Here is a 25,776-nt window from a genome sequence, read left to right as displayed (position 1 = left end):
TACGTTCACCTATCAGACAGGATTCTGTCTCCTCGAGCCACTTGGCCAAATGCGCCTTTTGGCGTCATCTGGTACAACACCATGTGAGACTAGGTTCTAAGAAAAGCTGTCTCGGGTGTGGACCAATCAATTTCAAGGACAGTACATACATGATCAGAGTTATGTTTTTTTTTGCATTTCGACCGCAGGTATTGTGGTCAATGCAAACATGACTCCTTGTAAAAATAGGTGTCAGTTGTATTGCCAGATAAAAGATTAAAAAAACAATTATTATATTTTGCTACTGGCAAAGGAGGTTCCAATTGTGCAAATGCAGACAGTTATTGAAATCACTCCCATTGTAATTGATGAGCAGAGTGATTAAGATCATGAATTATCACTGGTCTCAAGAGGGAGAATCAAACAAGAAGCGTCAGTGGTGTTGCGGTATGATTATAATTGTTATGCAATTCATATACGAGAATCAAATATTGTCGGTGAAAAACAAGGTATGACTACTGGGTTGTGTACTGGTAGGAACCCACTGGTTCCACCAGCCCACAGGGGATTATTGTGTCCGTCCGTCGTGCAGGGAGGGGCTGGGTGGGGAGGGAGGGGCTGGGTGGGGAGGGTGGGGCTGGGTGGGGGGTGGAGCTGGGTGGGGAGGGGCTGGTCACCCCGTGGTGCCCTTATAAAACTCAACGTTTAACCTACTCACGCCGGCTTGTGCCCACCCTCACAGTCGGGCCATATTTGCGGAATACACCACGCCGCCGTTGACCCTGGCCATTGACCGAGCAACCCAACGTTCCTTCCAGCTCCCTCCGCAGGAATGTGTTTCACACGTTCAACGCGCCATTAGTCGGTGGTGAACGCATACATTGGAGCTGCGGGAACCCGGGGCGGTTGTATGGATCTGTGGGGTTAAAGGTCAGCAATTATCAGCTTCCGGATGTTCCAGGCACAATTGAAGTTAAAGTTACTTCACCCCCTCCCCAACTCGACAAACGCACTGCCCCCCCCTCCAAACGTCGTCACGGCACCGGGAAACGAGGAGTCGATGTGCTCCGGGGATGTTCGTGCACCACAGACGTTGTCTTTTCACCGTGAGCAGTCACCGCTGTTGATTCAAAGAAATATAATAATCCACTCCCTTGACAACAGACGTTGCAAGCGCATGACGTCTATGGCCCAACCGAGAAAACAAAACGTTGGGAGGACAACCGATGCAGCTTCTACAAACTTGTTGGGCTTAGAAATGTGTTTATACCAATCGCTTAACTGCAAGTTCTACATTAGGGAAGGGGGGGGGGCAGCCACCAGTGTAAGCATTAACACATCGATACACGAATGCCATTTAAGAGTCTGGCAAGATATTTAATTTCGACGCACGCGCGCACGCTTGTATTGTGCAGTGCTACTTCACAGAAAGTGACAAACGCCAAAGAGATCGATGAGGAATCTTCACAAAGCCTAATTGTCTTAACAAAAAGCTGCGTTTCCACGGTGACGATGACCCCCCCCCCCTCCCTCGTTATTCCTCACTTCCAAGTTACTGCCTTGCGCTAAATTTCGATTTAAAGCTTTCGTGACTGCAGGGATTCATCTTCTTGGTTCTTTCGGTAAAGTCACGTAGAAGGGAAATAATAAGTCGCCCTTCCTCCCCTAACCCAGCTTAAATATACGCTGCCAAGCTTGGTGGTGTTCATTCAGACGCTGTCTTTCCGACAACCCTGTTCTTCGCCTGAGGACGGCTGCTTGCGTTGTGGCCGAAACGTCGTGAGAATTGTATTTTATTATGTTTTATTTTTATTATTTTATTATTTCCCTTCTACGTGACTTTACCGAAAGAACCAAGAAGATGCCTTGCGCTAGTTACCTTTTGCATTCTGTAGGAAAACTGGAATGGTCATATTAAATTCTCCCAAGCCACAATTGAACCACACACTACCTTGCCTATCTCAAGGGGCCGTCCATAAATGACATCACGCGATTTTGGACGATCTCCCCCCCCCCCCTTGTCACGCGGCGTCACAAAAAGTCAGACCACCCCCCTCAAATATGACGTCACAAAGCTCCCCCCCAAACCATATTTACATTTTGAGGATAAAACATGCTTCAAATCGCTTTAAACTATTGTAGTGCGTATTTAATGTAGCGCTGCACTCTGATGTTGTAGGAGTGTTGTTATAACAATTAGTGTTGTTATAGCAATTCGATATTTATTTAAAGTTGCGCATTTTGATGTGACGTCACATTTCTCAAATCCCCCCCCTCGTCACAAATGTCTGACCCCCCCTCCCCCAGGTGCGTGACGTCATTTATGGACGGCCCCTAAACCATGACGCAAACTCCGGTCATCTTCACAGCAGCGTTTTTTTGCTGACCATCGAACAAAGATGATCACTGCATCGCGCGCTTCCAGATGCGCCGCTCTCCTCCTCCCACCCAGCTTAAATACGCTGCCAAGCTTAGCAGTGTTCATTAGGACGCTGTCTTTCCGACAGCTCTGTTTCTTCACCTGAGGACGGCTGCTTGTGTTGTGGCCGAAACGTCGTGAAAATTTTATTGTTGTATTTTTATCACTTTATTATTTCCCTTCTACGTGACTTTACCGAAAGAACCAAGAAGGTATATTATTCGAATTATTGGAGTGCAGAAAATGTTGTAGGCAATAGGTTAAATGTTTTGCCTCACGGCAGATGGGGGGGGGGGGCGTATTTACACAGGAATTTCCTGTTTTTGTTGCTAATTTTGGTCACGTGACCAGGAAGTTACGATTTTAGATTTCCACTGAACCACGCGGGCGTCGGCCATTACACAGATAAGTCAAAATGGCGGCACACATCACGTCTTAGTGAAGCCAGACACAGTTGTCCATCGTGGGACTTTGAGAAGCATTGTCTGTAAGTTTGTTTATATTTTTATATTGGCAATGCTGTTGTAATGTTGGAATGACCGTTATAGTGATGTAAATGCCTTTATGGTGCCGTTAAGTTGTTGTGGTAAATACGAGGCCTAGTTAGCAACGAAGCCTGCAACTTTCCTTATTGTGGATGTTACTTGTGATTTAGTAGGTCGAGTCAAACTTGTGCCCAGGTGGCTATGTTGCGATCCTGAGAGCAAAGATGACGAAGTATCTCATCCACAGTTTAGTGTTATGTGTAATGCTGTACATTTAGGGTGCAGTGGGATGAATACACGATGTGCCTTTATGCAACGCACTGGCTCGTGCTCTTGTGTAGTTGTTCAGTGGTAATGTAGGGGCCTGGTCCGTCCAGGATCTATTGTTATCTAAGACAATGTTCTGATGCTGTGGTGTTCATTGTGTTGGTGTTTCCGGGTTATAACAGATGCTGTATCTGTGTTTTCTCACCAGTTTTACCTTGTTAAAATCAATAAATGATTGGAGTCGGACGTTCATCCTGGCTCCGAGTGTTTATTGAACGCAAGGTTATCTACTCGACTAGCGGTGCAACGCAGCGCACAGCGAGGCCGAGATATTTAACATTTTAAGCGTTTTTTGATGCATGCTTCAAAAGCTCGCAGGGTGTGTGGTGAGTTACTAATTGGCCTCGGCAAGGTAAGGTTAAGGTAAAAACGACGAGCCTACCTTTACCCTACCTTTTACCTTACCACAATACAATCACTCTACCCTACCTTTTACCCGTTAGCAGGTAAGGTAAAAAAGCAACGAGCTTACCTTCTTTACCCTACCTTTTACCCTTACCCCATACAAATTACCCGATTATAGGGTAATTACTAGGGAACTACTACACATGAACAAGGTTTATAATGGTAAATGCTATAGGTAGAGCGCTTTAATCATAGAGAATACTCTCGATGATTATAATTTTACATGCTTTCTTTTAACTCACTGTCTGTTGTTGTCGTTATTATTGTTATATCCGCAAATCTTAAAACTCAATTTGTACCCACTTCCTAATGTGGTATCGACTGCAAACTCGGTATACCTAGGTCATACTGATGGCAATACTATATTCTATCATAAAAAAATATATATTTTTAAACATCCTTTTGTAAATGTTGTTTCGGCTTGGGTCTAATTGTCCACGCTCAACTGACGTTGGCTGTAATTGGCCACGACCCCCTTACGTTATGGCAAGTTTCGGGGCCACTTCCTGGAGTCGTGGAGTAATTCCATTACTAGTACATTTCATAAAAGCGTGTTTTTAATAACGTTTGTTTTAATATTACTTATTAAATGGAGGCCACGGACTGTGCCACGGAGCTTTTAGCAGTAAACAAGGTACCGTATTTACCGGGTAATACTTCGCACTACCTTTACCCTACCAGGTAATTTTTCCGAGCTACCTTTACCTACCCTTTACCTTACCCCTTGGCATGTAGACACCTTTACCCTTTTATCCGGTGAAAAGGGTAATTTACCTTGCCGAGCCCTAGTTACTAATATTGTAACAGTGAAGAAAAACCATGCATATGCATGGGTTCTTCAATGCTTTACAACATCCTTTGTCCTTAGAAGTATTTACAGATACGAATGATCGCGCTCACGCTACAGGTGAAGGTCGCAATCCATTCAGACACCCCCCCCCCCCCCCCATGAGCTAACGGGCCTCAAATGGAGCCTCTGCCAGGGAGTGTGAGGGCATCTCTTTGATTAGTTTGGGCAGTTTTCTGCAGAGCTCTTATTGGCAACACTGCTTTATACGACGTCTCAATAGTATTGCATCATCTTCATGCGTTACGTTCCTCTGTTCTGGGCAGACAGAACTAATGTTTACAATCTTAATCATGAAGCGTCAAAAAATACCCTCGATTCTGCAGTGGACCTTGTGACCTGAGGGCGAGTTGCATGACCCCTAAACGGCTGTAGCGTCCCACTCGGCTTGTGGATGCGATCGCTTCGAAAAATCCAAGTGAACTCAAGTTCAGAGTAAATGCAATCACCAGCGATTCTGACCAGTGTGTTAAAAGCCATGAGCAGTCTACACAACAGGACATGCAAACCGGCCCTCTAAACCAGCAATGTTAGAATATGCACAGGGTGGCAGTTGCCAAGAAAGAGGGTCATCAGCCTTCTACCATTCAAATGTAAAGGTTTCCCTATTTGACAAGACGTTTGACAACCCGGTGCAGAATTAGATCCAAAATTACTGAATTTCTGACATGGACGGCAGGACTTGTGTTCACGAAAACGATCGATTCTCAAACACGGCGACAGCAGCCCGAGCAAACCACGTGCCGTTTATTTATGAACAATCGGCATAAAATGGAATGAGCCCAAATAATTGTGCGTGCCCGAGATTTGAACCAGCAGGAAACGGAGCGCTTTGATACACGGAGCAAAGAGGCGGAGGTCAAAAATGGCAGCACACAGACCCGTCGACATTGCACTTTCAACCATCTCCCCACGAGACACCAATCAATTTCCTCCCTAAAAACAGTCATTTAAACGCAAATTAACAATGCGATGCACAAACGTGAAGGGAATTGTTGATGGCATAATTCCCCCCCCCCCCCCACTCCACTAAAAAGAATAACGTAAAAGTATTATTTTGAAATTCGCGCGAGAGGCGGGACGGGGGATTTTTTCACCAAGGGAATTTCACGTGGCGACGGAACACACGAGAAAGGTCGCTTTGCACCCGCGGTTGGCCAAGGTCCTGGCAGGAAAACCACGGTCACGTCCACAAAAGTGCGAGACAGCCACGCAAGCGTTGGGTGTGGGGGCTAGAGCGGACTAAGCCCACCCCCCCCCCTGCTGATGGCACAACAGCAGGGACACAGTTGAACAATCATTTACTAACACTTTTTATTTTACCAGGTAAGGCCCACTGAGCTATTAGCTCTTTTTAGAAGCGACCTGGCCACAAATGATAGCTCAACAAAGTGACTATTCATCATGTGGAAATTCATAGAAGCAGCCAAACACTCGAAATGCACGTCCATTCTAAACGTGGAGGGAAAAACTGGGCGAACCAGAGAAAGAAACATGCTGCCACGGGTAAAACATGCTAACTCCAAACATACCACAACAGGCATTGCCAGGGTCAGGATCGAATCCACGACCTCCTGCATACCTTGTTCCACCTCCTGCATACCTTGTGCCACCGTGGTGCCACAACTGTAAAAATGCTGACAACGGAAGCATATTTGTTTGCACGTTACCACAATTCTGCGTCGTCAATGCAGATGTGATGGCTTGCAATAGGCGACGCAATTGAGCAAAATTAAAAGTCGACTTTTTCATACACATGAGTAAGAGAACACAATGTGCATGATAGACAAAGGCAGATAAACGTCATTACTCAATGCGTTCGGCGCTCAATCGTTTGAAGTTTGTTTAACGTTGACCGTGTCGTGCGTCCCCCTGAGTTGTTTATCGGCCATCCCTTGTAAACAAGGTCACGCTACGGGGCTGGGGCGAGAGGAAGCGCGGGGGGGGGGGGGGGCGGCGGAGTGGCTGAACGTGACAACGAGCGGGTGCCCGAGGAGGAAGCTTCTGCTGTGCCCCCCCTCCCCATGCCCTCTCACTCCTCCACGTCCTTCTTGCCCGTCTCCTGGCCCTCGAAAAGCGGGTGGCGGGCCTCCACCTCGGCCCACGCGAGTACACCGTTGGACAGGTCCCGAACCAGGCCCGGCAGCTCGTCCACCTGATCCAGGAGAGGGGTAGGAGGACACAGAGATGACGGGGGGGGGGGGGGGGGGGTGGGGGGGAAGATGTGAGTGGAGCTCCAGAGGAGGTGGATGCAGGGTCAGTCGTAGGTATTTTTTTTTTTTTGTCACGGAAGTAGGAACAGGTGGACATGAGGTGGTGAAGGGTTTGGCAGTTTGACGACATCGTTTAGATAAGTGCGAAGTCAACATGAGTGGGGTGTGTAACGGGACAAGGAGAGGTGAGCGGCACGGGTGGAGTAACATGGCCCAGACGACCCGATACAATGCCCACTTGTGTCATACGCAACATTGCAACTTGTTCAATAAAAGACCGATAGTAACTTTAAAGACCCTTATTTGTATCAATGAAGCTAAAACTTGTCGCACAGCCCGGGAATGTACAAGAACTATGGAGTGAATGTCTTTTTAACGTGGCGAAACACTCTGGTCTATTAATTTATCACGCTTAAGTAATTGCCAGCAACAACGCATTATTAGTTTTGTACAAGGTAGACCAATTTGTCTCATTCTGCAGCCTTCGAACAAAGTATCATTTCGTGCGGTTGATTTCCAGTGGACGCTATAACGACCAAGACATCAGCAAATCTCAGATGGTGAATAACTTCTCGGGTTATAAGACTGTAAAAAAAAAGCGGGCAACAAATTGGAGAATTTTATTCTTGGATCTTTCGGTAAAGTGACGTAGAAGGGAAATAAAATAATAAAAATAAACCATAATAAAATTCTCACGACGTTTCGGCCACAACACAAGCAACCGTCCTCAGGTGAAGAACAGAGCTGTCGGAAAGACAAACAAGTAAACCCGTAAAAAACAAAGTTTTTCACTATAAATCCTTTATATGCGTGGCGGCTCGAGTCCTCTCGTCCTCTGGCTTGAGATGGCTGCCACCTATGGGTCAGATGATTGTCTGCCACCATTAAGCAATTGGTAATTAAATATTTAATTTGTTTTCCCGAAACAGTGTAAAATTTTGGATTTTTTTCACGAAAATTAATTGTCACACACAACGAGTCTGTGTGGAAAATGTCAGCTCGATTGGATCACGGGAAGTGGGTTAAAAAACGAGCGAAAGATTTGCACGGTCCTAAGCAAGCAAGCGAACTTAATATAAAGGATTAAAAAATATATTCGCCTGTGGAGGACGCGGGGATCGATCCCGCGACCTTTGGCATGGGAAGCGAGGGCGCTACCAACTGCGCTACTCCGCCACGGCCTGTGGAGGGGTTACGCTCTGGGCTCTTACACTCTGACGTTCAGCCAAAGCCATGAATGCGTTCTATTTGAATATATGTAAAATAATTTTTTTTTGCCTAAAAAGTGTAAAATTTTGGGAATTTTTTCACGAACAATAATTGTCTGGCACAACGAGTATGTGTGGAAAATGTCAGCTCGATTGGATCACAGGAAGTGGGTTAAAAAACGACCGAAAGATTTGCACGGTCCTAAGCAAGCAAGCACGCAAGCAAGCAAGCACGCAAGCAAGCAAGCACGCGAACTTAATATAAAGGATTAAAAAATTGGAGAATTCTTCATCCATAGCCGGCGACGATCGACGATGGCTTAAGATAATGACGACAAGAACCATTTATCCTTCATCGCTTGCCTTCCTTTGACAAAATGAGGAGCCCCTGACCACGCACTCACCTCGGCGCGAATCTGGCGCATGGAGTCCCGCTCGCGCAGCGTGGCGGTGTGGGGCTGCCGGTTGACGGTATCGAAGTCGACGGTGATGCCGAACGAGATTCCGATCTCGTCGGTGCGCGCGTAGCGGCGCCCGATCGACCCCGACGAGTCGTCCACCTTGTGCGACACTCCGTTCCGCGTCAGCGCCTCCGCTGCGGGCAAGACGGCACGCGCATCACGCGTGAAGGGGTGTGCGTCACGCATGGTGCGTGTCACGTATGGTGTGTCACGCGTTTGGGGAGCGGTAGTATAGCAGTTACAGCGTGCTGTGTGACGAATCCGGTGAGCCGAGTTTAATTCCCACTCACGGCCAACACCAGTGACGATGATCTGAACTTAAAAATAAATACATACATACACTGTCCTCCCCCCCTCTTTCCCCCTGCTGATTAAACAGTCATTAGGTAACGACTGTAATTAAAGCACTGCAGGTGCGGCAAAGGGACTGCAATTTGAGTGAACGTTTGGTCTACGAATGGCCCACTAATAATGGTTCCTGTAAAGGGTTATTACTTTATGAAAAAACATTTAAATTCTGATCTTATTCTTTCCAAATTACCATCAAGTATCTTAATAATAATGACAAGCCTTTGGTCAATCCACTGCTGGATGACGGCCTCCCCACGCGGCGTCAGTTGCGGGGGTTTGTTGCTCGTACTTTACCAGGCTGGTCGGTGCCAATTGGTATCGGGATGGAGGCGAAGGACCGGTCCCGCTATCACTCGCCACTGATGTTAGCCGTGGCTGGGAACTGAACTCAGGTCACCAGGTTCATAGCGCAGTGCGCAAAAACACTGCGCCACCGTCCCACCCTAGTGACGTTTATTAATTCGGTTTAATACAACTTCATTCCTCTGTATGTACGATGCCAAAGTGAATTGTTTACATGGACATGAGAGCCACCTGCAGGCTATCAACGCCACATGCGCAGGCGCGGCATCGCTCACAACACAAATGCGCAGGCGTGCGTGCGTGCAATCCAGCGCGATGGTGCCTGTGTGCTCGGGGCGGCCACCCACATGACCAGGCCCGCGCGGCGCGGCACACGCCCACTCACACAGCATCTTGACGAAGGGCGCAAACTCCGGGTTCTGGCTGAGAGGCAGCACGGAGCACTTGTAGGGAGCGACGGTGGGCGGGAAGGAGAAATACTGCAAGGAACAAGGAGGGCACATGGGGTTGGTTGGGGGGTGGGCAATATCAAACTATTACAAAATGTAACTATTAAACGACGTCATTTTTTTCACCAGGTAAGGCCCACTGAGCGAAATAGCTCTTATTTAGAAGCGACCTGGCCACAAATGATAGCTTAATCAAGTGGCTTATCATGTAGAAATTGACAGCAGCCAAATACTAATGCACGTCGATTCTAAATGTGGAGGGAAAAATCCACGCGACCACGGGGAGAACAAGCAAACTCCAATTATGCAGGCGTCAGGGTCAGGATCGAACCCACGACCTACTGCATACCAGGTGATAAAGTTAACATCTCGCCGACCGCGGTACCACCCCAGCTCTGTCTGCAGCTCTGGTGGAACGGAAACTCGTTCAGCACTTCTATTCTTGGCTGCAACGTCACCAAGTGATACATTTCCAGCTTCATAAGGTTCGAAGCTATCGTCACAGTCATTGGTCTATGAGGCTTTGTACTCTTCGCAATTTCCGGTTATATTTGATGTATGCATGCACACTTATGCATGTTTAACTTCTTTCGCCACAGTACGTAGCCAACCGTGCGAATCGGAGACGCGTACCGTCCTCTGTTCGTCACCCTCCCGCACGCGGAAGCTGTGCTCCAGGATGGTGTACATGATGCGGCCGATTCCAAACGATGGCTCAATCACGTTGGGCACCACCTCCTCCACTGGGGGAAGAAAGCAGCAACGAGGTTAGATGCGTGCCCTTTAAAAACCGCTGCCCATGGCGCATTTTCAACAAAACATCAAATCATGAGAACATTTGGTATTTGTGCCATTCCTGTCATGTATGTTGAACTTCTTTCAAACCGTACATAGACAACCATGCTAATCGGAGATGCGGGATCACAAAGGTGCCATGTTTCAAGCACTATAGTCTGCAGGGGTTTCACAGTAGGTGGCGACGATTGTCCTGTGGCTTCACCCACTGAGGAAATTTGTGGGTTATGGGGGTTATTTTGAAATGCTTTACTATGTTTATCAGTTTGGATTGAAGGTGGGGAGCATAGATATACGGGAGCACAGAAGCACAGTACAACAATGGACTGCACTGCCCTCTGCTGATCGCCACACAGCTGCTCATGACAACCCGGTGTGGTGCATGGTGGTCTCCCATCCGAGCATTTATGCAGGCAAAATCCTGCTTGGCTTCGGATCTGATGACATCAGGAGCATTCTGGCTGATTTCGTCACGGCGACTGTGACCGAACATGCCTCTCACGTCAGAACCCCGCAACTTCACTTCCCCAACCAAGGACGCTGACATCGGACGGATTACAACGCCAGCCAGAGACGCACACAAGAACCTCACTGCCACCACTCACCGAAGAGTGTCTTCTGAAAACGCTTGACAGTCACCATGTCCTTGGACAGAGTGAAGCTCTTCCCTTCCACCTCAAAGCTGAACTCTCTGCGAGAACGGGGAGATCAGGCATTCACGATTATTTAATATGCAAGTGGTTGTTATTGTTGTATGGCCCTGCGATGCGTTTCCGGTTTTTATTTTTGGCTAGCCATCGAACAAAGATAGTATTGCATTGTACAAAGCCAACCGTGCTCAACGGAGGTGCGGGGGAAGGACACCAAACTAAACACAAACAGCAGTTCTAGAGAAATTATTTTTAAAACTAGATGATTTTAAAGTGCATAGCTCCAGTGACTTCCTAATATCGGAAGAGCGTTCCAGACGGCCGCAGAAGTGCATCTGAAAGCGCTCGATGCAGTGACCGTCTTTATTCGATGGTAAGTCAAAAGCCACTGCGAGGATGACCGGAGTTTGTGTGATGGTTTATGCTCCTTGACAAGATCATCGAGGTATTTTGGTTAATTTGTAGCAAGCACTTTGTGTAAAATGAGTGTGACGTTAAAATGTATTCGTTTGGATGAAAGCCTCCCCGTGCTGTGTCCAGTGGTAGGGGATTGTCTGGATTATTATACAATATTTGTTCTAAAAAGCATCAACAACGATTTTTCAGGATTGTCCTATACCAGGATGTTTGGCCAATTCCTTGAACGTGTTTTTAGAACGTGGGAGCAAAAAGGAATTCTTGGAGTTATAAAGGGGGTAACACTTAAAGGCCCACGCAGATGGGTTTTTGCTGGTCTGCCAGTGGCCACTTTTCATCCCAATAGATTTTGATGTTTCTCATATTTAGGCGATTCACTAACCTTTGCCACCAAAGCGCTGGATCACAAGTGTTCGCCAATACATATCAATAGGCAGCACAGCCAGACAACAGAACATGTATACTCCGCAAGATGATCACACCTCGCGATGCATTCTGTGATCCTGTTATTAGTTAGCATCCGATACTTATTAATGCTATGTTATACACATTACTTGGCCGTTGATGAACTTTGCTCACCGAGCAACTGCTCTTACCCCTTCTCTGCAAGCTGCTTCTCCACCGATTCGATATAGAAGCTGTCGCAATCTTCCAGAAACTTGTTCACCAGCCGTGCATCTTTCTTGAAGGCCTTTCCAACGATGCCCTTGTTAGCTTCCAGCTGCACCACCTCCACCACCTTGTGAGCTGATCGGTCAAGGACAGCAATTCCTACCCTTCAACACGGCCTCTCCCATCATGGGCTTCTCTCAATGGGGGTCACTCTACGTGCTGTGTTAAATGCGAGTAAGCCTGTCAAAGCGGACCTAACCACGCGTTCATATCAAGGACGGCTTCACAAAGTTAACATCCCCCTTAAATAGGATTGTCGCGATTGTGCTCTACCGCTCCCAGCACATGAAGCTAAACGTCAGACATCACGCCGAACCAAAAAACGCATCGGAGAGATGTTTTCCAATGGAACGTAAAGTTGACCTCTCATACAATAACAACCCCCGCACCTCCCCCCCCCCACCACCAGCGCCGTGAAGGATATGGGCTCTTTGAGAGGCTTCTCGGCCACCAGTGGCACTTTGGTAGCACGGGAGTGGCACTGGAGGTCAAAGCAGGAGCGGTCGGCGCAGCCCACCACCTCGATCCATCCCTGGTGAGACAGCACACGCAGCGCGCGGCGTCACCGCACCGCCAGCGCGTGCCGTCAATCGGCCAGCCACACACGCGCCATTACATTTACTAAAACACCCACCGAAGAAGTGTGTGTCGACACACGTAGAGTTATGCCGCAGTCCACCTGTCCATCCGGAGTCACCGTGTTGAGTGTTTATACCAGGGGTGGGGAATCCCTTTCCCAACCGTGGGCTTAAAAAGGACTTTCAAATACTTTTGGCGGGAACCGCATTGACACCTTAGCGTCGTCCAAAAATGAAAAAAAAATGAATGGGTGTGTCGACCAAGTGCGAAGAGCTCCTTGCGGTGGCAGAAGTGACTTGAGTGCGTTAAAACTTGAAACAGAGTCTGGTCAGATCAAAAAATGTTCCCCCTCTAGTACTCCATTAGTGCAGCTAATGTTTCAGTGATGGACAAAAGCATGCCGGCCGTTTCGAAGCGGTAACACCTCGTGCGGCTTTAGGCAGTATGAAATTAAGCCATGGGCCATATCGGGCCCACAGGCCGGACACCCCTCACCCCTGGTCATACCGATTCGGGGCTCTACACCCGCACGTCATTTAGAAAGCGCGTGCGTTACGCAAGTCTGGGCACACGCACGTATGAGGTCTTCGTCTCAGCGTCCCAGCAGTCGCAGGCATAGTGCGCCATCTCATTGTCCATATGCTGGCGGAAGCGGAGGTGCTCGTCCTTGACGCCGACCTTCACCAGGAACTGGTAGATGCGGCCGATGAAGTACCCGAGCACCGTGTTGTTTATGATGCCCTGCACAGGTGCACGCACGAGCGCACGCTTGTCAAGGGGGATCAAGCTGCATTTGCACGACAACTCCTCGTGTCGACACGCGACCGCACTTGCTTGCCGTCACGTGCAAGCCGTGCTCGGACGGAGCACGTTGGAGGCGATGGGGCAAGCGTTTACGTGAATTGCGTCGTAATTATAATAGGATACATCCAGTTCGTGTTCTATTCTTCATATGAAAGAATGTATCACAAGTTCAGTTCTTTGAGCAAGCAATCAAAAGGAGTTCAACCTATTTCTAAACAGATTTATTTATAATAAAGGTTGAGGAAGCCTGGCCTAAATTTAGTGCAAGACAGTATGGAGGCGTTTTTAAAAATATTTGCCAATACAAAAAAGTCAGACAAATTGTAAGGACTTTGTACAGTACAAGGTTAAGTTAACCTCGACTCTGGACTGATTTTGTATTATGTTCCCATCCCATTCACCACACATGGGTAGACTTCCCACCATTCCACTTCAACTATAGTTCCGCCAAAACACACGTCTTTCCCCTTCTAGCTCCCGTTGACAAAACGTAAAGATTCCGGCACGCGTTCCAGTTCTCGTCGGCAATCACAACACCGGCGACGAGTGCCGTTCAGTACTCGCGCCGCACCGAGTAGCACAGTGCATGAGGTGCGGTGCGTGCGATTTTCCTCGTCACTACGGCACAACAATTGGCACCTGCTGCACGGCGTCGCCGAGGCGCATGCGCTGCGGCGAGCGCCCGCTCGTCTGCGCTTGGCCCGAGTAGAGGGACAGCTCCAAGTCAGCCATGTTCTCAAACTTGGGGTGATGCTTCTCGGTGGGGTCCACAAAGTGCTCGATCTCTGCCATCGTGAACTCCCTGCGCAAACCACAGCGACTCTCGATGAAGCCGCGGCGGCAATTGTAACTCAGGGAGGGGGAGGGGGAGGGGGGGGGCGGTTCGGGAAGGAAGGCCACGGTCTGACTAGAAGCTCTCAGTTGAAAGACGCAGCATCGGACTGCAAGTCAACCTAAAGAAACAGTTGTGTCGCGATGACGCATTAGAAGAACTCGTACACAGCCCTACTTTCGTCAGCATGGCTCTGTCAGGTTACACAACACACGTGTCACAAAACCTCCATGCGAGCAGAGGCTAGGACCACCCCTGGCCAAGCTCTATGCATGCTCAGTTCAACCGTCTTTAGTTACAAACCTCCACCGAGTTGCCCAACACCAACCCTTACATCAGCCATGACCTATCCACTGCCGGTCTCCCGATGCTGTCGCCAGTGACACAATGATCTACTTAGCTCCTGCCCACGATCCGATTTCGTAGCCCCATCTCCGCGATAAAGTCTTCTAAGACAGGTTCCCTCACCCCTTATGTATGCACGCATGCTGAACATCTTTTCACACCGTACGTAGCCAACCGTGCTCATCGGAGGTACAGGGCGACAAACTGAACGGGCTCGGTAAACTGCAGAACCATCTCTCCGCGCGTTGCTAGGCGACCATGGCAGCATTCAAGTCGGGTTGCGGTTTGCGTGCTCGGAGAGTGGCGTGGGCACCGCACCTGACACGGATGAGCCCGGAGCGTGGAGAGATCTCGTTGCGGAAGGAGTTCCCGATCTGCGCGGCAGCGAAGGGCAGCTTGCCCTGGTTGAACTCCAGCAGCCGCTTGTAGTTGAGGAAGATGCCCTGGGCCGTCTCGGGCCGCAGGTACCTATGGGTGGAACGCGCCACACGTTGGCGTCACTCGCACGGCGTGCAATGGGGGTCTCCCTCGTCGTCGCTGTGCCTCATTAGTCGACGGGTCGTCACTCTTACAGGTTAGAGCGAGTCGCGGGGAAACCTCGGTGGCGCGACTTCATTTCAGAATCAGAATATTTATTTATACTGAAGGAATACGATGAGATATAAAGCTCTTTTGTCACAGGTGTCCAATAGGGGCATGGGGTCAGGACATTACAAAAACAAACGATACAAAAACACGATAGGAGTGCAACGTATAGAAAAGGTAAACGAATCACTAAAAAATATACAAATAAAACTCAACAATTCTTGATTTTACCAGGTAAAGCTCAACGAGGTATTCATTTCTTTTTCAGAAGCGACCTGGCAACAAATGATAGCTCAACAAAGTGGCTTATCAACTGGGAATGTATTACCAACAGCTGCGACCGTTGGCAATTGTCCTTCTCGGGGCAAAGGGTCAAAGCCAGGTAGCAGTCAGCGAATCATTCTAAATACTGCATGGCATGGGGTTTTCAGATGGGATGCTAACATTTCCGAGTCGAAAGGCCCCAGTGAAAATGAACAATGAAGAACTTCACAACACGACATTTCCTACGGCTCATGGCCACATAAGGCCTACCGCATCGGTAACGGGCCCACAACAGCATCCTTAGCCGCGCTAGCAGGGGGAAAATTTGCAACGTCGCAACGCTCGGTCACTCCGGGGCTCCCGCCCGCCGCCTCACCCGGGAGTCTGCCCGCCCGGCCCAATGGACGTCTGGAACATGAGGTTGAAGGCCAGGGGAGGCGAGAGGTCGTTTCCTGTGACGGGCGACTTCACGGCATAGTCGGTGAACAGATCTGCCAGCTGCGACTGTTGGTAATTGTCCATCTAGGGGGCAAAGGGTCGAAGGTAGGAAGCGGTCAACGAATCATCCTAAATACTGCATTGCATGGGGTTTTCAGATGGGATGCTACCATTTCTGAGTCAAAAGGCCCGAGTCAAAATCAAAAGTGAAAAATTGAATAACACGATATTTGTTTAGGTCATAATGTATTGTACGGGTGTTAGAGGCTGCTGCAAGGCGACTTTACCAGTATGGGTCATTGCAGTAAAATCAATTTTATTCTACTCTGCTCCAACATCTATGCTCCCCACCTTTTCCAACCCGCACTGATCAGTGTGAAGTATGGCAAAATAACTGCTATGAAAGACGGCAATGCACGGGGAGGCTCTCATCCGGTGGTGGATTTAAAAGTGGGGCCGCGTTTGAGCGTGCGCACATCATTAGAGGAGCGGATTACGTTTCTTTTATCAACTAGAGGAACATGGGCCTAAGTGAAATTTCTGCTTGGGGGACAACAGCTTTCTGAATGGTAAAAATCTGTTCCACCTTTAGCCTACCCTTCTCCCGCACCTCCGATTATCACGGTTGGCTACGTACGGTGCGAAAGAAGTTCAAAATACATACATATGCCCAGCATGCTAACGGTATGCACTCAAGTGCTCAAGGAATTCACCCGGCTCCTAACTCTGTCAAAGCTTGCTAACCAACACTACACACCCCCACTGCATGGCCCCCATACTAAGAACGATGCCAGCGGTACGGACAGGCACGCGCCGGGGAGTGAAATTGAGCCCTGTTTGCGCACGCGAGGGACACACACCTGTGTGATGACGTTCTTCATCTCAGCCTTCTTCTCCTCCGAGCACTTCTTATCGGACATGAGCTTCTCCAGATGAGCTAAAGGACAATCAAAGTACCACCCCATCACCCTCACCACCATTCAGGACCACGTTACAGACACTCCCTTTCCTCCGTCTTGAAAGGCTGATGCTGGAAGACTCCATCAACTTGAACTGTGCATTGACCGATTTCACAGGGACTAAAGTGTTGCCCAATTAACCAAAACATAATGTGTGATACTGTAGTTGGAAATGGTGCACAAGCATGCAAAGAACTCAACACGTTAGTCGTTCACAGTGCCATAATTAGCATCACTTTTGTGGGCAAGTCAAAGAGTGGTTGTCTTATGGATATACACGTTCCTGTCACAGGAATGTGGAATTTCCACTGCCTCAATTCTCATTTGGGCACAGCCTCAATGCTCATTTGAGCAGGAAACCATTAACTTTTTTGAAAAGAATAAAACATATTTTTAAAGATTTGGTATATATTTTGGATCAATGGTCCTTCATATTAGAATAAAGGTGTACAAACACACAGCACTACTTGATAAAAACTAAGCCCTGGTTTGCAATGCGATAACCCACCTTTGAGTAGGTGGTCAGCACGGAAGCACTCCCCATTTTTGAGGTCCTTCACCATGAAGTCAGCAAACTTGTCCACGTGCCCTGATGCTCTAAAGGTATACACACACAAACCGAAGCGTATTCAACACATTTAAATTAAATGTTGCTGAACTGCGAATTCTTTATCAAACGCGTGAGGAAAAAATCCTGCATACGCGTGGAAGATGCAACACTCCTACACGGGATTGTCTTCGGAAGTAGTGTATTGATAATTAATCAGTATGAAAGCCCCAGATAACTAGCTGGCAGTAAAAAAAAAAAAACGCTTGTGCATTTTCATACAGTTGTTTTAAGTGGATGCGGCTCCAATGCTCTAGGTAATCCTTTGATAAATTTGGACGGTACCGAGAATAGCAATGCAACTTTATACTGCAGGTTCATTCACACCGAATCATCTTTACGAGAGTAGATTGATGGACAGAGCCGATTTGCATGATTTGCCCTGCAGGGAATTTTATATTTACACATTGATTTAGCATTGATTTATGTTTTATATGAGCTTGATTAAGTGATGGAGCTTTTTGTGTATTTTTTTCATTATTCACTTTTTTGCTGTAATTTTTTGTCATTTTAGTGACCCAGGATCATGCTTGCAAATGAGACGAACCTAGGTCTCTTGAGTTCTCACCCGATTAAAAATAAACTAACGCAAAAACGCTTTGAACCGTATTGGGAGAGCATAAAAACACTAAGACATGGCACCACATTTTTCTTAGCAAGCACGGATTTCGGAGCAGCATGCACTCTCTAACTAAACTATTTTTTATTTTATTAAGCTCACCCAGCTATACAGCTCTTTTATAGAAGCGACCTGACCACAAATGATAGCTCAACAAAGTGGCTTATCATGTGGAAATGTATAGCAGCCAATACTCTAAAACGCAGGTTGATTCTAAATCTGAACGGAAAAACCGGAGGACCCAGAGAAAAATCCACGCGACCATGGGGAGAGATTATACACAATTCCAAATATACACACGTCAGGGTCAGGATCGAACTCACGACCTCCTGTATACCAGGCGAGGGAGTTAACACCTCCTCGTCACTGTGACTTACTTGAGGACGGGCTCAGGCGTGAGCATGGTACAGTCAATCTCCAGGATCTGCTCCTCCTGGATGAAGTGCTGCCTCCACTGCTGGATTATGTTGTTTTTGAGGGCGCAGCCCACCGGCCCAAAGTCAAAGAGGCCACTCACACCTGCAGCACAAATGATTGGAGCCCTGTCAGGTCTTCAGTACCTACAGATTTGAGCCATTGTGATGGTGGCAATGCTACACACATCAAGGTTATGTAGTCATTCAAAGCACATGTTTCAATTAGTTCCTCTTCCTTTTGTATTACGTTTGTATTCGGTTTCAGTTCTTGAGATTAAGGGCTTACTTGGAAAATGAGTCTCAACTCTCGTTCTTGTCCCTAACCAATTGCTTGACACTGCCGACCTCAGTGTGAAACAGCAGTGGCAAAACCACACCCCCTACCAAGACCGACTACCATACAGCCCCACAGAGAGACCAAATTCGGAATGACCAATTAAACGGGGCCCGCGGAGTTGAGCCCACCTCCATAGATGGCGAAGGCCTGGTCGTAGAAGAACCGCCTCTTAAGGGTGTCCTCCATCTTGGCCCGGTCGATGATGTCATCCTTTGGCTCCAAGGCAAGAACCTGTGTGGAGGCCACGTCACCATTGTGCACATCAGAGAGAAAACGTGCGATACGCTCGCAAGTGGCAAAACACTCATGTTCATCAAAACACTGCGTTAAAAGGACTTATATGTGTGTGCGTATATGTAATAGACAACATTTTTGGCTATGGTCCTTCTTCACAGCACATCAAGAAGGGCAATTGACTGAAACCATCACATTATATATTTTTCCTCTTTAGGTAGTGTTATTCATGAATGTATTGATTTTTTTTTATTTGTGGTTGTGCACCACTCCTCGCAAGCACGGTTGTTAACTGTTTTTTTGTATTTTCCATGAAGCACTGCACGCCAAAATGTGCTTGGAAGATGACACCACTTCAAGTACTTGTGTACTACTTTATAATGTGTTTGATCTTGGTTCAAACCCTACAATTAAATTAATTTATTATTCAGTATGTTACATGCATTCTCAGAAATAGAGATTGATTTGGAGGCGGGGGAACCACAGACCAGCAAGGAGAACACCTAGAAACAGTGCAAACATTTTCCCAAGCTCTGTGGGTCCTATGTGGGATGTTTTATTTATATTCAAGAATACATTCTTATTTGTATAATTTGTACAGTTTGTTCACTCCATTTGCCAAAATCTCACATTCGCTTCTACATTTTATACAATTACCAAAATAATAATGTAAAAAAATGGCACGCAAAATTTGATGCATTTATAGTGAGCGCTGCAAACCTTCAACCGATTATGTTCCAGGACAGTGTTTTCCATTGCAAGGCCCGCGTGTCACTAGCGGCCCCTGGTGGCCTTTAGTGCGGCCCCTGACGTGCGGCCCCTGATAATACACAGCTGTGAAAACACCCCTTGCAGACTGTATGGCGGATCTCACACCAATGTCTTATTGGCGAAAGTGGCCCTCCGTCTGAAATTTAGTGAAGAACACTGTTCCAGGACAAAATGGCCTTCTCTCACCTTAGCCTCCAATATCCTCTTGCGATTCTTCAGTTCTGTCACGGCTTTATCCACGTCCACCTTGGGGGCCCCATCCGTCTTTAAATTTCTCACCAGCTCACCCTGCACACACAAATGTGTAGGTTTACAAGTAACCATGTTCTGTTATGTATTTGAAATATACAGCGCTCTTGTCAAACCACTGCTGAATGAGGGCCTCTCCACCACCCCCACGGGAGTGGAGCGATAAAATAAGTTTGTGTTGAGGTGCTTGGCGGATTATTAAATCGCGGAAATCTTGAGGGATGGCGTTTACTTTAGGAGACCTTCATTCAGCAGTGGAATGACAATGGCCAATGTTGATGAAGTCACAATACCGACCTTGCAGAAATGGGGCTCCCAGAGGTACACTATGAGAAATGCAAACTACATCTGGTCCAGAGCTACTTGGACCACGCTCAGCGATGTAATTAAATTCACATTTCACGTCAAAGATAGTGGCATATAAATCACTGAAAATGCAACCCAGACTAAATTACCACATATAAGCGTTGCACTCTCACATAGAAAGCACCGTATATTATGTCGCCATACACAAAATGTAAAAATGATAACCCGTGTAGCTTTTAACAGACCGTTGGTGCAAGAGCTGCTAGAACCACGCCCAGCCATCTATTTCGCCAGCACTGTTTACAACACAGCAGCTGAAACTCATTTAAGGTCGAGAAGACCTAAGACTACGGTAGTTCTGATGGTGCTCTCGACTGACGTTAGCCACGTCGTGGAATCACACTCAGGGCGCCAGATTCGTACGGCAATTTCCTAATCACAGCTGCGGCGGCCGATATCCACACAACAAAATAATCTAAAAACACACACACAACAGTTATCGACAAACACAGATGCCAGTGAGTCGGCCTGGATTACATCAAAAGCGCTCCTTTCTTCTTTCTGTCTTAATTTGTCCCAAGCTGTGTCATTTAAAAAAGCGAATGGTTCATCCCGGATCACCAAGTCTAGCAAACGCTTGGGAACTGTCCTATTTCCACTGTATGAAATACTGGCATGAACATCACACACAATACGTATCTCAGTAAATAACTTTAATTGGCTTGGGCAATTTGATTTATCATCTAATTACATAATTGCATCGTCGCAATTTGATGTTTGAGATTTAACAACAGTTTATTCCACTAAAATATGCACGACACGTATAGCCTTCTTTGCCAATCCAGTTCTGGATGAGGGCCTACCCACCTGGTATGGGTCACTGGACCGATTTGACCTAATTTGATCTCACCGGTCTGTGCACGTGGTGTGCTACATTCCAAAGATATTGACAAGCGTCATCGCCGGTCTGTGCGAGTTTGTGCTAAATTCCAACGATGTCCACACGTGCATTAAAACTGAAACCAAGAAGGTCACCTCGGCGTGTGATGGTGGGGTCAGAGGGCGTAGTTGTCAAGGCCGCTGTGCGACCAGGCACACCGTATATGCATGGAAAGTGTAGTTGGGAGTACAGGGTCAGAAGGGTGCGTGTGTGATGTGTTTGGTGATGTGGCATGGGCGGTGCAAGTATGGTCGCTGTGGGTCATTATACAGAAAACAAAACCATCTGAAACTAAAACATTATTTTTTATTTTACCAGGTAAGGCCCACTAAGTTAAGAAGTGACCTCGCTATCACAAATGATAACTCGACGACGTGGCTTGTCACGTGCAAATGTATAGCTATAGCAGCAGCAGCAGCCAAAAACGCAACACGATTCTAAATGTGGAGGGGAAAAATCCACGCGACGACGGGGAGACCTCGCAAACTCCAAATATACAGCAGGAGTCAGGGTCGCGGCGGCAGCGAAAGTAGTTAACAAGCTCGTCACCCACCATACAGTACATTGGATGTGGCGATTCATATGGTGTCCGCCTAGGTTTCAGAAAGATGGACCCGATTTGAAATCGCTATATCTTTGCCACCACGAACCGCCCATGAATGAAACTCTAACCACTTGAAATGGCGTGGCATGGAGTTTCAAATGATTACTGCCAGATGCCTCTCCCAGCGCACAAACAGCCCCTTGCCTCAGTCATTCGCAAGACGGTGACCCCTCAACACTCAAGGGGCGTTGTGTGTTCTGCAGTTCAGCAAGACTGAATCCGTAATTGCGGTGCAGGGTGCGTTTCGACGGCGTTTTGGCATTGATCCGCCAATGTCAAAGAGCTTTCGTCGTTGGTACCGACGATTTGAGGAAGCGTGGCTGCTGTTTATGTAAGGGGAAGAGCACAGGGCGACCACGCACCTCAGAGGAAAACGTGAGAAGAGAGGCGTTTGGGACGAATTCAACTATCGTCTCGATGTTGTCCGTACAGCAGGTGTAGGGCACATAGAGCATTTATAAAATGGTTAGTAAAACTTGATAACTCATTAAACCGTTTGTAACTTTTCGTGTAATTGTAACATGTTGCCATTGTGAAATATACTGCTTTTAAATTTGATCCATCGTTTTGAAACACCCTGTATAGTGATTTAGCTCGGCGGGTACGATTAAGGCGCTGTGGTTGGTGTGTATATGTGCAGCCTCTGATTTTCCAAACCACCCATATATGAGGGGCTCTTGACGCCGTGCTAGTTGGGGGGGGGGGGTTATTTGGTCATACTTCACACTGGTCAATCGTGAAGGTAAGAGAGGAGGAGGCATTAGAAGCACAGTCCAACGATGGCTTTCGCTGCACTGCCCTCTACTGCCCACCACGCTATGGCGAGCGTGATACGATGTGGCTGATGCAATCTGGAATGGCCGGTGCGGTGAATACGAACGCGAGTGATTTGACCCGACGTGGCATGGCATGGCTGGCTGGTGAAGTAAACAAATGTGATGTCGGCGTGGTCGGTATGCAGAGTGCGATGCTGCACGTCTCCTGTGCAGACTGCAGACGAGTCTGACATGGTGCATACGCCAGCCGAATTACAGTGCCCCTCGGTAGAACGTTTTAGTCACAAGTCTCGTAGCTCAACACAAAGCAGACACCATCACCTAACCACCCCCCTCTCCTCCTCCTCACCTGCTCCTTCACCGCCGCCCTGAGCGGGGCCAACACGGCTTCCCTCGCCTCTTCGTCTCCCATCTCGCGCGCCGCTCCTTCGCCTCCACCCCTCGCCGCCGACAACGACGCCGACAACAACGACGACGACCACCGCTTGACCTCGAGCGTCGCCGTGAGCCTCCGCCCTGCCGCCTGCGCCGCTCGGAATCTGACGTGCGAGCGAGTGGCGAGAGAAGACAGCGAGGGAGGTCGTGGCGGCAGCAGCGGCAACAACAACAGCGGCAGCCGAGGGCGGCGGCGGCAGCAGCAGCAGCAGCTCAGCCTGGGTAGCAACATGTGCGCTCGTCTGTATGGCCAGGTCGCCTGTGCGCGTCACGGGGCTTGGCTACTCGGCCGCCATCTTTGGTGGGGGTCGTGTCAATGAGTTCTCCTCCGTTCGCCCCGCCCCTTCTCCTGCGCCCCCCTCCAACGTTGCCGGGGGCTTTCTCGCCCCGCCCCCCCCCTCCCTGAGCAAGATGGCGGCGCGAGCTTCGCATCGGCTCACGAGACGCTCGGCGGAAGCAGCGGCTGATGAAATCCCCGTGGTCAACGCGGCAGTTGTTTTTATTTTATCGGCGGATACTGTGAATCGTGGTTTTAGTAGAAAAAGTAGATATCTTTGAAAAAAATTCTACGATTCAAATGAATAAAAGTCATATTGGTTTAAAAAAATGTCGGTGATTTTATAGGATTATAATTTTTGTAAGGGGGCGGGTGGGGGGAATTTAAATTGTCAATTATTATAAAAGGCCGAATGTGCACGCTTGCGAAATGAGAAATTGATGAGTTGGCGTTTACTCGATGCTTTAAATTACTTTGGCACGTGTTGTCTTTAGTGATGTTTAAAAAAAAGGATAGTTTTAAACAATGCCGTTCAGACATTTGTGTTGATTAGCAGAGATTGATGTTTTTCTTCTATGCGGTACGCGCAGTATTTCGTTTTTTTAATTCCCTTAATTATTTTCATATCATTTGCGGTGGGAGGTTCCATTAAACGCCTTTAGAAATGAATAAATGCACGACCACTGGAGTTCGTTCCATTGTCGGCACCACCTAAGGCGACAAAACTGTCGTGGTCCCACTTTACATTTACGTTGCCAATAGTTAAGTGATTGCCATCTGAAATGAGTGGGTTAATCGAATAATTCGCTCTTATTTGCAATGCAAATAAATCGATAAAGCTGCTTTGGTGGCACCACGGTTGACCTGTACGGCTCTTCCTATGCGTTTCGGGTTGTGCCGGCACGATGTCCGACGTTTCGCTCCAGGGAGTGAACGAATAAAGTGCAAAACAATTGTAAAGCACGTGGCAAAGTGACGTACGAGCTGGTGTCTTATTTGCAGGGGAGTGGACATTGAGCTGATGATGCCGATGGTGTTGCCACGAGGCGGCGCCAGTGACATTTACGACTGCAGGGAGATGTTATTTATGTGCTGAACACAAGGGGAAGATAGACTCCCAAGATTTAAATCTGGACATGACGAGACATCTCCCATCACAGCAGCTCAAGTTTCATTGATTAGGTAGAGCCCTGTGAGCCATTCGGCTCTTGAATCGGGTGCAACCACAACAAACAAAAAACATGAACAAGAAAACATCTTAAAGTGACTATGTGACTATGTGCAAACAGAAAATCCAAGAAAAGACAGCAAAATATTGCAGAAAAAGCACCGTACACCAACGCTATGTGCAAAAATCCCATTGGGATGCAAGTCAAACAACAACAACAACCACAAGATAACTTAGATTAAGGCCATCAGTCTAACTCTGTACTACAACAAACAAACATGGCCAAACCAAAAAACTTTTCGAAAATCACCAAGCAGTCGTGGTACATTCATAATCAACGTTTTTGGGTTTAGATCGCGTTATTTACAAATGTGTCGTAACCCTCCACCACCTGACACGGCCAATCAGTAAAAAAGTGTCACGTTGACAAAGGACAATTAGTTCACTGCTTTAGCTCACCGGTGTGTTGAAGCGTGAAACCACAACAATTTACAATTTGAGTACGACGTTTCGCTGGCAATTGCATCCAGCATCATCGGGCAATTCGCCAGAATGGTGAGGCTCTGCTCTGTCTCCCGTTCTTATATAGAGCAGCAGCAGTCATGGTACATGCCGGAAAACCATACTAAACACTTTTTTTATTTTACCAGGTAAGGCCCACTACTGAGCTATTGTGTAGCTCGTGTTCAGAAACGACCTGGCCACAAATGATAGCTCAACGAAGTGGCTTGTCACGTGGAAATGTATAGCCGCCAAATTCACGTTGATTCTAAATGTAGAAGGAAAAATCTGGAGAAAAATCCATGCGACGACGGATAAAACATGCAAACTACAAATTTATAGCAGGCGTCAGAGTCGGGATCAAACCCACGACCTCCTGGATACCAGGCGAGGTAGTTAACATCTCGTTAAACTGTACATAACGCACTCGACCTCTGTGGATTATACAGAAACTATCATCAGTTCCTGAATAATAATTGTATTGTAGTATTTTTGTTTATTGTCTAAGGTCACCATGAAATATATGTATTTCATGACCTAAGACAAAGAAGACCACAATGCAGTTATTCAGGAATTGTTGGTGGTGTTTTGCATGAGGCTCACAGATTCCTCAGCAGCAGCATTCCTTACTTATCTGAGCCTGCGGTAGAGGGAGGAGGCCGCATTCAGAAGGGCCTTAGATTTAATTATCTTTTGCACAATTACAGAGTGGAGATGAGTGCCTGCTGGGTATGGGGTATTGGGGGGTG

The 25,776-nt window shown here is 47.6% G+C and overlaps 1 protein-coding gene across 1 annotated transcript; it reads right to left on the bottom strand.

Moving 5' to 3' along the window:
• Positions 1-5,189: 5,189 nt before the first annotated feature.
• GARS1 (glycyl-tRNA synthetase 1) lies at positions 5,190-23,328 on the bottom strand. Its single transcript, XM_061555747.1, has 17 exons — positions 22,996-23,328; positions 19,958-20,059; positions 18,895-18,997; positions 18,391-18,532; positions 17,296-17,384; positions 16,689-16,765; positions 15,767-15,912; positions 14,860-15,009; positions 14,004-14,166; positions 13,137-13,301; positions 12,407-12,513; positions 11,906-12,052; positions 10,848-10,933; positions 10,081-10,190; positions 9,384-9,477; positions 8,288-8,478; positions 5,190-6,617 (listed from the first exon to the last, which is right to left on the bottom strand). The coding sequence occupies exons 1-17, from the start codon at positions 23,311-23,313 to the stop codon at positions 6,495-6,497; spliced, it is 2,313 nt and encodes a 770-aa protein (XP_061411731.1). The 5' UTR covers positions 23,314-23,328; the 3' UTR covers positions 5,190-6,494.
• Between the last annotated feature and the right edge of the window lie 2,448 nt (positions 23,329-25,776).

This window comes from Lethenteron reissneri, chromosome 21 (assembly GCF_015708825.2).
Source record: "Lethenteron reissneri isolate LAM-NWPU_2019-01 chromosome 21, ASM1570882v1, whole genome shotgun sequence".
Taxonomy (NCBI): domain Eukaryota; kingdom Metazoa; phylum Chordata; class Hyperoartia; order Petromyzontiformes; family Petromyzontidae; genus Lethenteron; species Lethenteron reissneri.
The sequence above is the reverse complement of the archived record's forward strand: the minus strand, read 5'-3'. Positions and strand labels throughout refer to the sequence as shown.